Source organism: Amblyraja radiata, chromosome 8, assembly GCF_010909765.2.
Source record: "Amblyraja radiata isolate CabotCenter1 chromosome 8, sAmbRad1.1.pri, whole genome shotgun sequence".
NCBI lineage: Eukaryota > Metazoa > Chordata > Chondrichthyes > Rajiformes > Rajidae > Amblyraja > Amblyraja radiata.
In genome coordinates this window covers 16,191,409-16,205,141 of record NC_045963.1, presented here as the reverse complement: position 1 = coordinate 16,205,141, position 13,733 = coordinate 16,191,409, and the positions used below count along the sequence as shown (strand labels likewise).

The 13,733-nt window shown below is 39.5% G+C and overlaps 1 protein-coding gene across 35 annotated transcripts in view; it reads right to left on the bottom strand.

Moving 5' to 3' along the window:
• Positions 1-13,733, bottom strand: part of nrxn1 (neurexin 1) — a 1,413,544-nt gene that overhangs the window by 323,857 nt on the left and 1,075,954 nt on the right. For all 35 annotated transcript variants that reach the window (XM_033025243.1, XM_033025244.1, XM_033025241.1 and 32 more), the window contains one exon: positions 2,821-3,002. In XM_033025243.1, the coding sequence (XP_032881134.1) occupies positions 2,821-3,002 (182 nt within the window). The remainder of the gene's footprint in view (positions 1-2,820; positions 3,003-13,733) is intronic.

The following is a 13,733-nucleotide window of genomic DNA, read 5'->3' as shown; positions in this document are numbered from 1 at the left end:
ACTAGTTTTGCAAACACAAGAGTACAATTATTAACCTTCTTTTACTTCCATCAACTTGACCAGAACATTGATAATTGGATTTTTTTAAAAACACCAGCAAATTTATAACATGGTTTAGAGAGTTGCAGGATACAACTATTTTTAATCGAAAGCCTGAAGAAAACTTTGTTCAAACACAGTTTTTTGTAAACACAATGCCCAAAATAATATTTTAACCTAATTTTCACATTCATAAATAATTGTCCAAATCATTTATTTGGCATTGTAACTCCAAGAAGAAACATGTAATTTGATTAAAACCCATAAAGTGAACATGAAAAGAGTTATTGATTTTTCTTTCAGTTTATAAAAAAACACATTTAAAAAACATGTAGATCTATAAACAGTGAAGGAATTGCACAATTTAAAAAAAATAGTCCATCAAACGGACAAACGGAACAAACTTGCTTCTGAAAAATATTAATTCCCTTTGGTTCATAAGTTCTATTTTCACCCATGTTTCCCAAACTATTTTGTTTGTGAATTGGCATCAGGGTTAGAGATGGATAGCTTCTTCATTTTTATCACCTAGTAACCATCAAGGCGACATGCTCAGGTGCTGTTGTGACAAATTCATGTCATAAGTGATAGGAGCAGAATTAGGCTATTCAGCCCATCAAGTCAATTCTGTCATTCAATCATGGCTGATCTATCTCTCCCTTCTAACCCCATTCTCCTGCCTTCTCCCCATAACCTCTGACACCTGTACTAATCAATAATCTATCAATCTCTGCCTTAAATACATTCAAACAGCCTCCCACAGCCTTCCGTGGCAAAGAATTCCACAGATTCACCAACCTCTAACTAAAGAAATTCCTCCTCATCACCTTCCTAATGTACGTCCTTTAATTCTGAGGCTATGACCTCAAGTCCTAGACCATCCCACTAGTGGAAATATCCTCTCCACATCCACTCTATCCAAGCCTTTCACTATCGTGTACGTTTCAATGAGGTGCCCCACTCATTCTTCTAAGCTCCAGCGAGTACAGGCCCAGTGCCTTCAAACGCTCATCATATGTTAACCTACTCATTCCTGGGATCATTCTTGGAAACCTCCAGAGCCAGCACATCCTTCCTCAGATATGGTGCCCAACATCTCTGGAGAGAAGGAATGGGTGACGTTTCTGGTCAAGACCCTTCTTCAGACTCTAAACAATTCACTATTGGTAAAATGGATACCTTCATTGGCAAACAGTGATGGAAATTCCATGCATTGATCACTCATGCATGTCTTATCAAATCTATTATGCATTTTTCTTACTGTTGTTGACCATAGTGAGAAGTTATATTTGACATTTGTGTGCTTTTTTTAAAAGTAACAAATAACTCATTTGTAATTTATCCTGCACAAAAATAAGTTTTAAAAATTTTTTTTCAATATTTTTTGCATTCAGTCAAGCAGTAACATTGTTCTTATAGAAGAGACATTTTCATTTTGTATAACTCAAATGTTTTGTGTACATGTACATGCATTGACAATTATGGTTGTGTACTTTATGTTGAGATCATGCATATGATTGTTATCTCCAAGTTAATACCAATTTCAAAAACTAACTATTTTTATTATTCATTTGTAGGGTGTGAACATTTGGGTGTTCCGTTGATGCTTGTGAACTGAATGACTAGTTTGAATATGTTTAACAGTAGAACACACGTGGTTAAGGAATTGTGATGATAAGTAGAAATGATTCCCAACTTGAATAAGAAAGTACCAGTATGAGTTATGGCAATACATGCAATTAGTTATCACTCCATTTATTTAATATTTGACTTTTTAAAATATTTTAATGTTCTACTCCTGCCCTGAAGCTCATTTTCACCAGTTGATTTCTGAATGGTCAAGCTAATTTCATAATTGCACTTCAGCATGTCAGAACAGATAATACATATGGCACTAAATCTTAACTGCTGAACAATATCTTAGTATTGGCAAGATTCTGATTTCTAATTGACAGGGTAAATTATCAATATTTGTGGAAAAACAAAGTCACATCAGTGAGGCTCTGCAATTTCCTAATACTTAGTGGATACTCGGCCTCTGTCGCCACAAATATTTCAACAAGAGTTTTAAAAATCTAATTTTTACAACTAGTTGACGTGACAGATTTCAATATCAAATATTTTTTGTAAAGTCGATAATTGTCTTCAGGCTGGTTATTTATAGAATTAAACCATTAGAATATAATAAAACAGCTTGTAAGCAGATTAGTTGTTTCACATCGGCTTTGAATACTTACATTTAACATGTATCTACTCTGATTTTCTTACATCATCAAATATTGTGAGAACTTAATCCACATTTATACTTATTTTTTTACGATGAATCATCAACCAACATGTGTGATCGCGGGAATTTTGCTGCTTTTTGTGGCACTGATCGTGCCTACCTCGGATGTTCAAGGTCTCACATAGCCTCAAATTACCTTAAGATTCACAGATCTCACAAAGAAAAATTGATTTTTTAATTTATAGCTGGGTTCAGTGAATTAGTAAATTTGCTTTGAGGTTGCCATGCGCATTGCTTCAGCTGAATATTCAAAAATTATACAAAACCAAGAAAAAATAAACTACCAAGATACCCATGAGGTAGGAGAGTGCTTCCACTAAATCAACCTACTCTACTTAGTTCCCAAACACTGCAGTATAAACACAGTAAGACTTTAATTTAAATCTGACGCCATTGTTAACAATATAAACCAATTCAAAACAAAATAAAATAAAATCTTGTGAGATTTTTGCTGTGTAGGACAAACCATTTTCAATTTGTATTCAATTACTTACAATGTGAAGCTGTAGGTAGTCTCCAAGGCCAGTAGAGCTGTCGACACGTACCAAAATGGCATCTTTTACATGCGTATCAAAGCCCACAGCTAGCCTGTCTGCTCTGGTGCTTGGTCTGTCATTTGGGGGCCATGTGTAAATGATTAGTCCACCACCTCGACTAAAGATATATGTCGTGCCAGCTGTGGAAAAAAAAACAAAGATAAATTCAAAACTTTTGAATTTCCGGCACAGGAACAGAAATTACTCTCACCAGTATGCTAAATATAACATGAGACTAGATATAACATAACACATATAATATATATCATGGCTCCTCCTGACCAATTTGTAACTCTCGATCCTCTTGATGGATCCAGGTGGGCCCCTGAATTAAAAAGTTAACATGCTCTCTCTGTGTCATTTACATTAAACTTACAGGTTTAGGGTTAGGGATCACCTGCCCACATACGTAGGTAAACAGTTAACAAGTAAGAGGAGTGCACCTCAGGTCAAAATGTGAAATCAGATAATTTTAATTCCATTCATTTATTTTTTTCATTAAGCAAAATGCAGACCAAACACATTTAACATCTGGGTGTCAATTGCAAAAGCTTGTAAACACAAATAACAAGGAACTGCAGATACTGGTTTATGCCAAAGAAAGGCACAACATGCAGGAATAACTCAGTGGGTCAGGGAGAATCTCTGAGAGAAAACTTGGATAGGTGACGTTTCAGGTAGGGACCCTTCTTCAGACTGAGTGAGGGGGGGAGGGAAAAAAAAGCTAGAACAGAGGAGGGGCAGGACAGAGCATGGGTGTTAAAAGGCAATAGGTGAGGGGTGGGGGTTGATAGGTAGATTATTGAACAAAGGTCAGGGATGAAAAGACAGGTGAACCTGAAAAAAATAGCAGCAAATACCAAATTTTCATTGGTTTTGTGTCAATAAATTGCTCTTTCAAATACTTCTTTTCCCATCTCAAATGAAGTATATTCAATAATCAGATGTATAAGTAAAGCTTTAAAACCAATACCTATTGTTAAATTACTCTTCAGCCTTAGTATTGGGCCCATGGTCATGGAAAGGAGATCTGTACTAATCAGTACCTAATGATCGCTTACATAGTCGATGCATAGTTACATTATTTTTATGCAGTGCCAGAATATTGCCACGTGTCAAACAGCAGAACAATTCAACACTATTTCTGAGTGAAACCCGAGAAAATGTAATGTTTTCTTTCCTGCATTTTACATGCATTAAGATTGCAGCATGTAGAAAGATTGCAATGATTTTCAAGCTGACTTGAAGCTCTCCATAAATTTCATCAGATGTTTCCAGTCTCGAGTCACAGAGATGATGCAACTGCCATTTCAGACGGTACACTGATTAATGTCATTTCCCATGCATTCCTCTCAAGCAGCACCAGCGGTCTCAAGCAGCACCAGCGGTCTCAAGCAGCACCAGCGGTCTCAAGCAGCACCAGCAGTCATGCCTGCCATTAGGCAACATCAGAACAACAATCAGCTTTTAATTGCAATACTTGCTCTGCTGCCACACAATTTAATTGGACGCCCATCAGCTGACACAGTCTGGTGCTTGGAACCCAAGAAGATCCACTTTAAGTTAATTATTAATGGGCACACCTTCAGTCCTGCCATCCATTTCCCACTTTTCCGGTTGCACCTCCGCACCTCCACCATCTAATGACGCACAGATCCCTTTTCTAGCAAGACCGCACAACAGCTGACATAGCTGTAAGGGGCTGGTCACTTCAATGGTGCACAGAAATTTATTTTTGTAGAGGATACAAAAGGAAGATTGCAGACTAGATCATTTGATGTATTTAAAGCGGAGACAGATACATTTTTGAATACATTTCTGGGAATTGATGGTTATAGTATCCAGCAGACGGGAAAAGCTGAAAGCTGGGGAAGATCATCCATGGTCATGGTGAATGGTATGACAGGCTTGAGGGGCCAGGTGGCCTATTCCTGTTGCTATTTTCTTGTGATCTTGTCACTTGTCTGGTCCCAATCCAGCAGTCTCTTTCAGCCCCCCAGCACCAATCCAACTACTTCTCTCAAATACCAGGCCATTATCCAAAGTCCCAGTCCAACAACCCAACCCAATCCTGTGCCTTCTCTCCCATAAACATGCAAAACTGTAACAACCCCTTCCCTCACAGCCGCGGAACACTTCCGTGAAATTGGCTTTCAGGCCCTCATCAATGACACTGTATACAAAGCCAATGTGTGATGGCTAATGCTTTGGGCCTGAACTGCAAATTATTTTGCACATGACAGATGAAATTAAAACTCTTGTTATCCCGCACTGAAGCACAATTTATGCTGTCCCTGCAGAGGATGATGCATGTCGTAGCCATTTGGTTTTGCTGACTTTCTTGATCAACCTGCATTTCCACATCTGCCAGAGTGGGGAAGTAGACATCCAGTACTTCTATGACAATGCCTGAATGTGCGTGAGACAGAGAAGGGATAAATCACCCTCCTATTTTTCTGCAGCCCTCAAGGGAAGTGCTTTGTATTGGTTTAGCATTTCCCCCAGAGTCTTCCAATCTCACAAGGCCAATAAAAGTAAAGAATCCAAGTCTTACCACTTCACACTGTAGTCAAGTGGTACACACAACCTACCACTGTTGCTACCAAACCCAGAGATCATGGTGATAAAAAAATCATAAAAATGCCTTTTATTTTTGCCTGTGCAACTAGTTTACCTATAAAGTATCAAATTATGTAAATTGTATTTTATCATTAAATTGTATATAATAATGGAGCATTATTCATAAAAGTCAGCAGTGTAAACTGGGTTTTGTTTTGAAGTGAATGTTAGACCCTGTTGGCAAGCAGCTGTTGTTCTGACCTCGCCATCTACCCTGTGGCTCACGAGAACAATGGGAAATGATGAGAATGTTTTCTTCTCGTTCCCCATGCCAGTGATGAATCATCAAAATTCATATCAAGCTGTGAAGTTGAAGCAGACGTTGACAATATATTTAAATTGTAATTCTTAAAAATTAAAGATGTGAATTGGAACGATAGCTGATCAGCCAAATGGCAGGTGATCTGTGTTATAGTCACAGAATCATACAGTGGAAACAGGCCTTTTGCCCCAACTTGCTCATGCCGACCAACCTGTTCCATCTACATTAGTCCCACCTTTTGCCCTTATCCCACTAAACCTTTCCTATCCATGTACCTGTCCAAATGTTTTTTAAACATTGTGATAGTACCTACCTCAGTTATCTGCCAGATCGTTCTATTTACCTACCATCCTTTGTGTAAAAAAGTTTTCCCCTCAGTTTCCTATTAAATCTTTCCCCGCTCACCTTGAACCTTTGTCCTCTGGTTCTTGATTCCACTACTCTGGTGAAAAGACCGCAAGCAAAGAATTTCACTGTGCCTAGTCACATGGGACTATATAGTATTCCATTTCATATTTATTTTCTTATAGCCCTGCCCCACGGTACGAGTTCATTCCAAGAGCTCTCCCGAGTTAAAAAAAATCAAACTCGTGGTAAGCACGGAGAATGAACGTAGCGGGTACGTCGGAGCTCGGGGACGTCTCTTAGCGCTAACGACAGGTACTCGGGAAGACTCGCTAATGGCAGGTAAGCACAGGAAGACTCGTGAAGATTTTTCAACATGATGAAAAATGTCCACGAGAGCCCCGAGTACCGATGAGCGGCCATTACCGTAAATCTCCGAGTTCGAATCAGGGCAAACTCGGGAGAACTCTTGGAATGAACTCGTACCGTGGGACAGGGCTTTTAGGCATCTGTTGAAAGTATTTTGATGGAATGCATCTCAGCCTGGTTGAACAATTGCTCTGTTCTTGACTGCCTGAACCTGCAGAGAGAGGTGAATACAGCCCAGTTCATCACAGTCGCATTCTTTCATTCACTCTGTCTTCACAGTATGGTGCTTCAGGAAGGGTGGAAGTAAATGGATGCCTACCACCCTGGCTATTCACTTTTTTCTCTTCTACTTTCTGGGAGAAAATACAGGAGCTTGTAAGCCAGATGTCCAGAATTTATAACAGCTTTTTCCCAAGGCTATCAAACTGCTGAGCCAATCACCTCTTTCACACTACCTTCCCAGAGGAGTTGCCACAGACTCTTAATTCTTCTTCATTTGGTTACATAGAACATAGAACAGTACAGCACAGGAACAGGCCCTTAGGTCCACAACATCTGTGCCATACATCATGCCAAGACCAACTCTCATCTGTGTGCACATAATCCATATCCCTCCATTCCCTGCATATTAATGTGCCCATCTGAAAGTCTCTGAAAAATGCCTCTATGGTTATTCTGTTGTTGACTTTATTTTTTACGTTCAATTTCAGTTTACACTGCAGTTTTTGCACCATTCTGCTGTTCTTGCACTCATCATATTTATTGCATACTTATTGTATTTATTGCTTATTCTAAGCTTCATGTGAAGTGGGGATTTCATTGCACTCTGGTGAAAATGACAATAAACTAACATGACTTGTTAGCATCATTTGGCTGGGGATGTACCAGGCATCTCTCAACAGTGAACGGTATATGGAAGAGCTGATACATAGACAAATCACAGAGATGTGTAAGAGTAATAGTGCTTTTGAGGGATTTCAACTTCTCCAATGTTATAGAGTTATTGATTCTCCAATATTAACTGAGAATGCTTCATTGTGAAAAGTCTAGAGGGAACAAAATTATTGAAATGCATTGGAAAAGTATTATGAGACAGTACGCAGATAGTCCTTCTCGAGAAAATGAAATACAGATCTAATCATAGGGATTGGAGATGGGCCAGTTCAAGGAGTGTCATGGGAGAGCATTTTGGAGATAGATAGTGATGGAAAAGGATAAGAACAGGCTGGAAGTTAAAATCTTGAAATGATGGCAAAGGTAGATTTCTATGTGATTAGAGAGAACCTTCCAAAAGTAAAATGGGAGCAGTTACTTGCAGGCAGATCATAAAAGTGGAAGTAATTCAAAAGTGAAATTGAGGTTAGGGATGAATGTGACCCATAAGGATAAAGAGTACAGATAGCAAATGCATGGTACCCTGGATGTCAAGGGATATTAAGGGTTGGAAAGAGAAGGAGGCGTGAAATGTCACTGGCATGCATGATTAAGAAAATATACGTGTAAAATGGTTTCGGTATTTCAGGACAAGAGGGTAAGTAGGGAAAGAGTAGGCCCCATTAAGAATAAAATGGAAAATTGTTCCTGGAGTCAAAGGATGTAGGCGAGCGATGAATATTTCTCATGTGCATTCACTGAAATGAATGACATTGTTGCCTGGGAATTCAAGGTGTCAGATACCAGTTAGAACATATTTAAAAGGGGGACATATTAGCAAAAATACCAGGCTTATATGTGTACAAAATCCCCAGAGCCTGATGAGATGTATCCTAAGGCAAGTGAAGAGATTGATGGAGTCCTGACACGGCCTCGAGTAGGGAGGTGGCCGTTCCAGGGTTCCCATGCCGCTGAGAGGACTCTCCCGACGCCGGAACATCATCACCCGGCGAGGACGGCCTGGAACATCGGGCCTCCGTAGAGGCAACTGTGGAGGCCTCAATAGGCCCGACTATGGGTGGACATTGGGGATGGGACTGGACTTTGTGCCTTCCCCCATAATGGGAACCATTGTGGGGGGATGTTTTTATGTTAAAGCTATTTATTATTGTTATGTTTGTATTCTTTTTTATGTGCTGCATTGGCAAAAAGAATTGCACTACATCTAGGTGTATGTGACAATAAATCAACCTTTGAACCTTTGAATTTGTTGGCCTCAGGTAAGGTACCATATGACTGGAGGGCAGCAAATGTGGTACCTTTATTCAAGAGGACAGAGATAAACCAAGTGCAGTGCAATTTGGTCAATTCGTCCCTTCCCACCCGAACCACCCCCTGGTCAATTCATCCCTTCCCACCCGAACCACCCCCTCTCCGGGCGCTTCCCCATGCAACCGCAGGAAATGCTACACTTGTCGCTTTACCTCCCCCCTTGACTCCATTCAAGGACCCAAGCAGTCTTTCCAGGTGCGGCAGAGGATCATGTGCACCTCCTCCAACCTCATCTATTGCATCCGCTGCTCTAGATGTCAGCTGCTCTACATCGGTGAGATCAAGCAAAGGCTTGGCAATCGCTTCGCCGAACGCCTCCGCTCGGTTCGCAATAACCAACCAGATCTCCGGTGGCTCAGCACTTCAACGCCCCCTCCCATTCCGAATCCGACCTTTCTGTCCTGGGCCTCCTCCATGGCCAGAGTGAGGACCACCGTAAATTGGAGGAGCAGCACCTCATATTTTGCTTGAGCAGTTTGCACCCCAGCGGTACAAACATTGACTTCTCTAATTTCAGGTAGTCCCTACTTTCTCTTCCCCTTCTCAGCTCTCCCTCAGCCCACTGGTTCCTCCTCTTCCCTTCTTCTTCCTGTCCCCCCCATCCTCACATCAGTCTGAAGAAGGGTTTTGACCCAAAACGTTGTCTATTTCCCTTGTTCCATAGATACTGCCTCACCCGCTGAGTTTCTCCAGCATTTTTGTCTCCATTTGATTTTCCAGCATCTGCAGTTTGTTCTTAAACAACTGCAGTGCAATAATATTCTGTCAAGTTTGGGACTTTTTATGATGCCACATTAGCAGATTTTCTGGACAATTAATTAGATGTTATTTGCATTCATATCCCAACAACCTTTAAATCTACCATTGGCCGTACTACAATAAATTATCCAGTGAACCATGCAACTTTAACAAAAGTGTAGGAACCGTAGTGTTAGTGAGTGGAACAGGAGCATAAGGAGCAGGGAGATGGTGAGTGGAAAGAGAATCCAGCACAAATTATTTTCTGAGTCAGATGCCGAATTGTTGGGATTTGTGAATAATCCGATTGGGCATTGTCAAAATTTTACTATGGAGAGTCTAAATCGGTGGTAGGAAATTTGTCAGAGAATGAAATTTGGGGACAGGATTGATCAGCACTGGGAAAAGCAAGGATTGATTAAGAGTATAGATTTGTGAAATGAAGATCTAGTCTGATCAACTTGATTAAAATGTCCAAAGACGTAACAGAATATATTGAAGAGGGCAGTGTGGTTGCATAGTCTACATGGACTTCGGCAATGTCTTTAACAAAGTCCTACATGGACACATGATCCAAAGAATGAGAGTCCACAGAATCTTAGGGAAATTAACGTTGAATCTAAAATGTTCATGGTAATAGAAGGCAATGGTGTGTTTGTGTGTGTTTTCTATGATAGGAAGCCGATGGTTAATGATGTTCTACAAGGATCTGTGCTGGCCCTTTTACAGTTTGTCATATACATGGACAATTGACTATCAATGTCAGAGGTATGGTTAGCAATTTTGCAGATGGTGCAAAAATTGACACACTTGTCGATTGAGAGTAATCATAAGCTACAAATTGATTAGTTGTGGATGGTGGAGGCTTTTACTACCACAACATTGAACAACTCTCTAGGCTAGCACTTGAGTCACCAAGTCAAAGAAGGTTACGGGCAAAGTGCCGGTAAATGGGAGTAATGCCAATAAGAACTCAATGGTCTGTATAGATGTGGTGATTCAAATGGCCATTTCTGTGCTGCGTGGCTCAATAGATATGAAGGCAGCAACTGTAAAATGTTCAGGTTTAGGCTCTGCTCTGAGGGTACCTATTATTGAGGAAACTTACAACAATGCTCAAATGTCTAGACTTGGTCATTAAAAATGTTTACTTGTGCTAGAGGACTGCAGTCAAACAATGGGCCATGTACAATGCAAGTGATTTGTAATATTTCCTGAAGGAAATGGAAGCATAATCCATTACATATTGCCTTGTTATGTTGAGGACGGAAGATGTACATTAAGCAATCAAACAGGAAACAAAAGCATATAATGTTAACAGCTTACAGTATACTGACTAAGGTGACCGACTCAATGTTATCAAACTGATTTCAAGCTACACACAAGTAGGTATATTTTAAAAATCCAGTATTTAATTTATTTTGTTTGGCAAAGTGACCTCCAACATTAAAGCCTTGCTTTATTTGTTAACTTCCATATGTAGCAGAAAAAGATCTTTCTTTCATCTGCAGCAGTTTTAACAAAACTTTATTTTGAGCTTTTGAAAGACCACCTCCCTAGCTCATTCCCCAAGGGTTTTGAGCATGCAAGTTGGATTTATTTCAATTCATGTACTCAATAACTAGATCATTATTTGAGGAACTCTAACTTCAACTTTCGTTCATTTTAATACATTATGCAAATTTGCATTTCCAAATCAAATGCAAAGTATTTCCAGCACTAGCTTCTACTTCTATTCCCTTATAGTTGTTTCTCAAGTTCTCCGAAGACTTATCCTTACCCACTCTTTCATCATGGTAATGCCATCCTTTGGTGACATCAATCCAAGTTGGTAAATGCTCGGTAAATGATGCACAGCTCCGCCTCTTTACCACCTCTACATACTTTTATTGGTGGTTTATTGTTTGATATCAAGATTCAAGATTCAAGAGAGTTTATTGTCATGTGTCCCAGATAGGACAATGAAATTCTTGCTTTGCTTCAGCACAACAGAATATAGTAGGCATAAATACAGATCAGTGTGTCCATATACCATTGAATAAATATACATGGACACACTGATCTGTTCATCCAGCTTTGGATGAATAGATTTCCTTCAGTTAACCATTTTATGCCAGGAGCTTTCACTTTTAAAATTATTTTTGGCTGTTGTTTGAAGTCTGGTTCAGTATCCACATTCAAATTCAATGAACTATTATTTTAATTCAGTTTAGAGATACAGCACAAAAACAATGCCTTTGGCCCACCAAGTCTGCACTGACCAGCGATCCCTATATACTAGCGCCATCCTACATTTTAGGGACAATTTACAATCTTTACCAAAGCCAATTAACCAACAAACATGTATGGCTTTGCAGTATGGAAGTAAACCGGAAAATCCCACGCGGTCACAGGGAGAATGTACAAACTCCGTGCAGACAGCGCCCGTAGTCAGGATCAAACTAGGATCTCTAGTGCCTGAATGCAGCAACTCTACCGTAGCACCACTGAATTTGAAAATCCCATGTCTATTCAATAAAACAATCAAAGGTAGACACAAAATGCTGAAGTAACAGAACGAGTCAGACAGCATCTCTGGAGAGAAGGAATGGGTGACGTTTCGGGTCGAGACCCATCATTTGTCTGCAGCTGAGACACTCATTAATTCCAGTTGTCTTCATCTGACACTATCATTAATACTGTTTGCCAAAGGATGTTCATCCTCTCATGAAATGTCTTTTATCTAGTACATTGTGGATCAGTTCAGCTAAAACTCTGCAAATCAACTGCTGATATCTTATGCTGCACCAAAGTCAACACACCTGCCCATTTGCCTTTTGACATTGGCATTCGGTCTCTCACAGCCTCAAATGCTAAATTATCTTCTGCATGTTGAACAGAATTTCTGATCAAACTTCTCCTAGTACAGTGAATAACTCCAGCCCAACAAACCACATACAATTCCCCAATTATGGGCCAACATTATAAAAAAAATCCAGGGAAAAAAATGGTGACCATTTCAATTTAGTTTAGTTTATTGTCATGTGTACCTCATCCGAGGTACAGTGAAAAGCTTTTGTTTCGTGCTAACCAGTTAGCAGAAAGACAATACATGATTACAATCAATCCATTTAGAGTGCATAGATACATGATAAGGGAATAACGTTTAATGCAAGGTAAATCCAGCAAAGTCTGATCAAAGATAGTCCGAAGGTTACCAAAGAGGTAGATAGTAGCTCAGCACTGCTCTCAGGTTGTGGTAGGAGAGATCAGTGCTGAACTACTATCTACCTCTTTGATGTGTTTCATCTTGCCATTATGGCCAAAGAAAAGGATTTCCCCATCTTCTGGTCCAGAGCCCAATGAGTAACAGCTCTAAAAGCTCATTCTGGTAGTTCTTAAATCTGATGTAGGTTTTGCACTACCGTCCTTTTTACCACCAAATTCCAGATCCCCACTATCGCTGGGATGAAAGAAAAAAATCCTTAAGTAATTTACCAATTAATAATTCTATGCCCTCCAGTTATTGACTTCTTCGTTAAGGTTAATATGTCCTGCCAGGCATCTCGTAATATAATCCTCTCACAATATAATGCACTTCATTTAAATCTTCCCCAATTCTCCTTTGTTCCAAGCTAACCAAATCTCTTTTCATATCTAAAATCTTCCAACCCTAACAATATCCTCATAAATCTCCTCAGCATCCTATCTTAGGAAAATCCCCTCTATCTACTATAAAATTGCTATGATTTCAGGTATTTCAAATAATATGGAATCACACTTCCATTTTGCTATTACTATCATTTAAGACACTCTTTAAAAAAACTGACACAAAATGTTGCAGTAACTCAGCGGGCCAGGCAGCATCTCCGGATAGAAGGAATGACTTCGATCCAGAGATGCTGCCTGTTCCTCTGAGTTACCCCAACATTTTGTATCTACCTTCGATGTAAACCAGCATCTGCAGTTCCTTCCTACTTATTAAAAGCCAACTCTATAACTGTCGCTGTTAACATTCCTGTATTGGACTCAGCATCCATTTATTGTCTGCAAAATGTTTTTGATATATTTATTTTGCTATTGGCATTATATAAATGCCTCTTATTGTTTTAATTTATTTTTCAATCTGTTCATTGAATATAACTTGTAACTTTTATACTGATAAACAACTGAACATTTTTCACCGTATAATGTTATAACAGCGTCTGAAGTGCTCATGCTTTATTCAAGGTGAATAACATGCCAGATAAAAATTCATGATTATTTTACTTGACACCGTCATTGAAGCAAAACACAATGAATAAATTCTTCTGACTTTCATGTGCCTTGGGTTTATCAATGTATGACAGGCCAG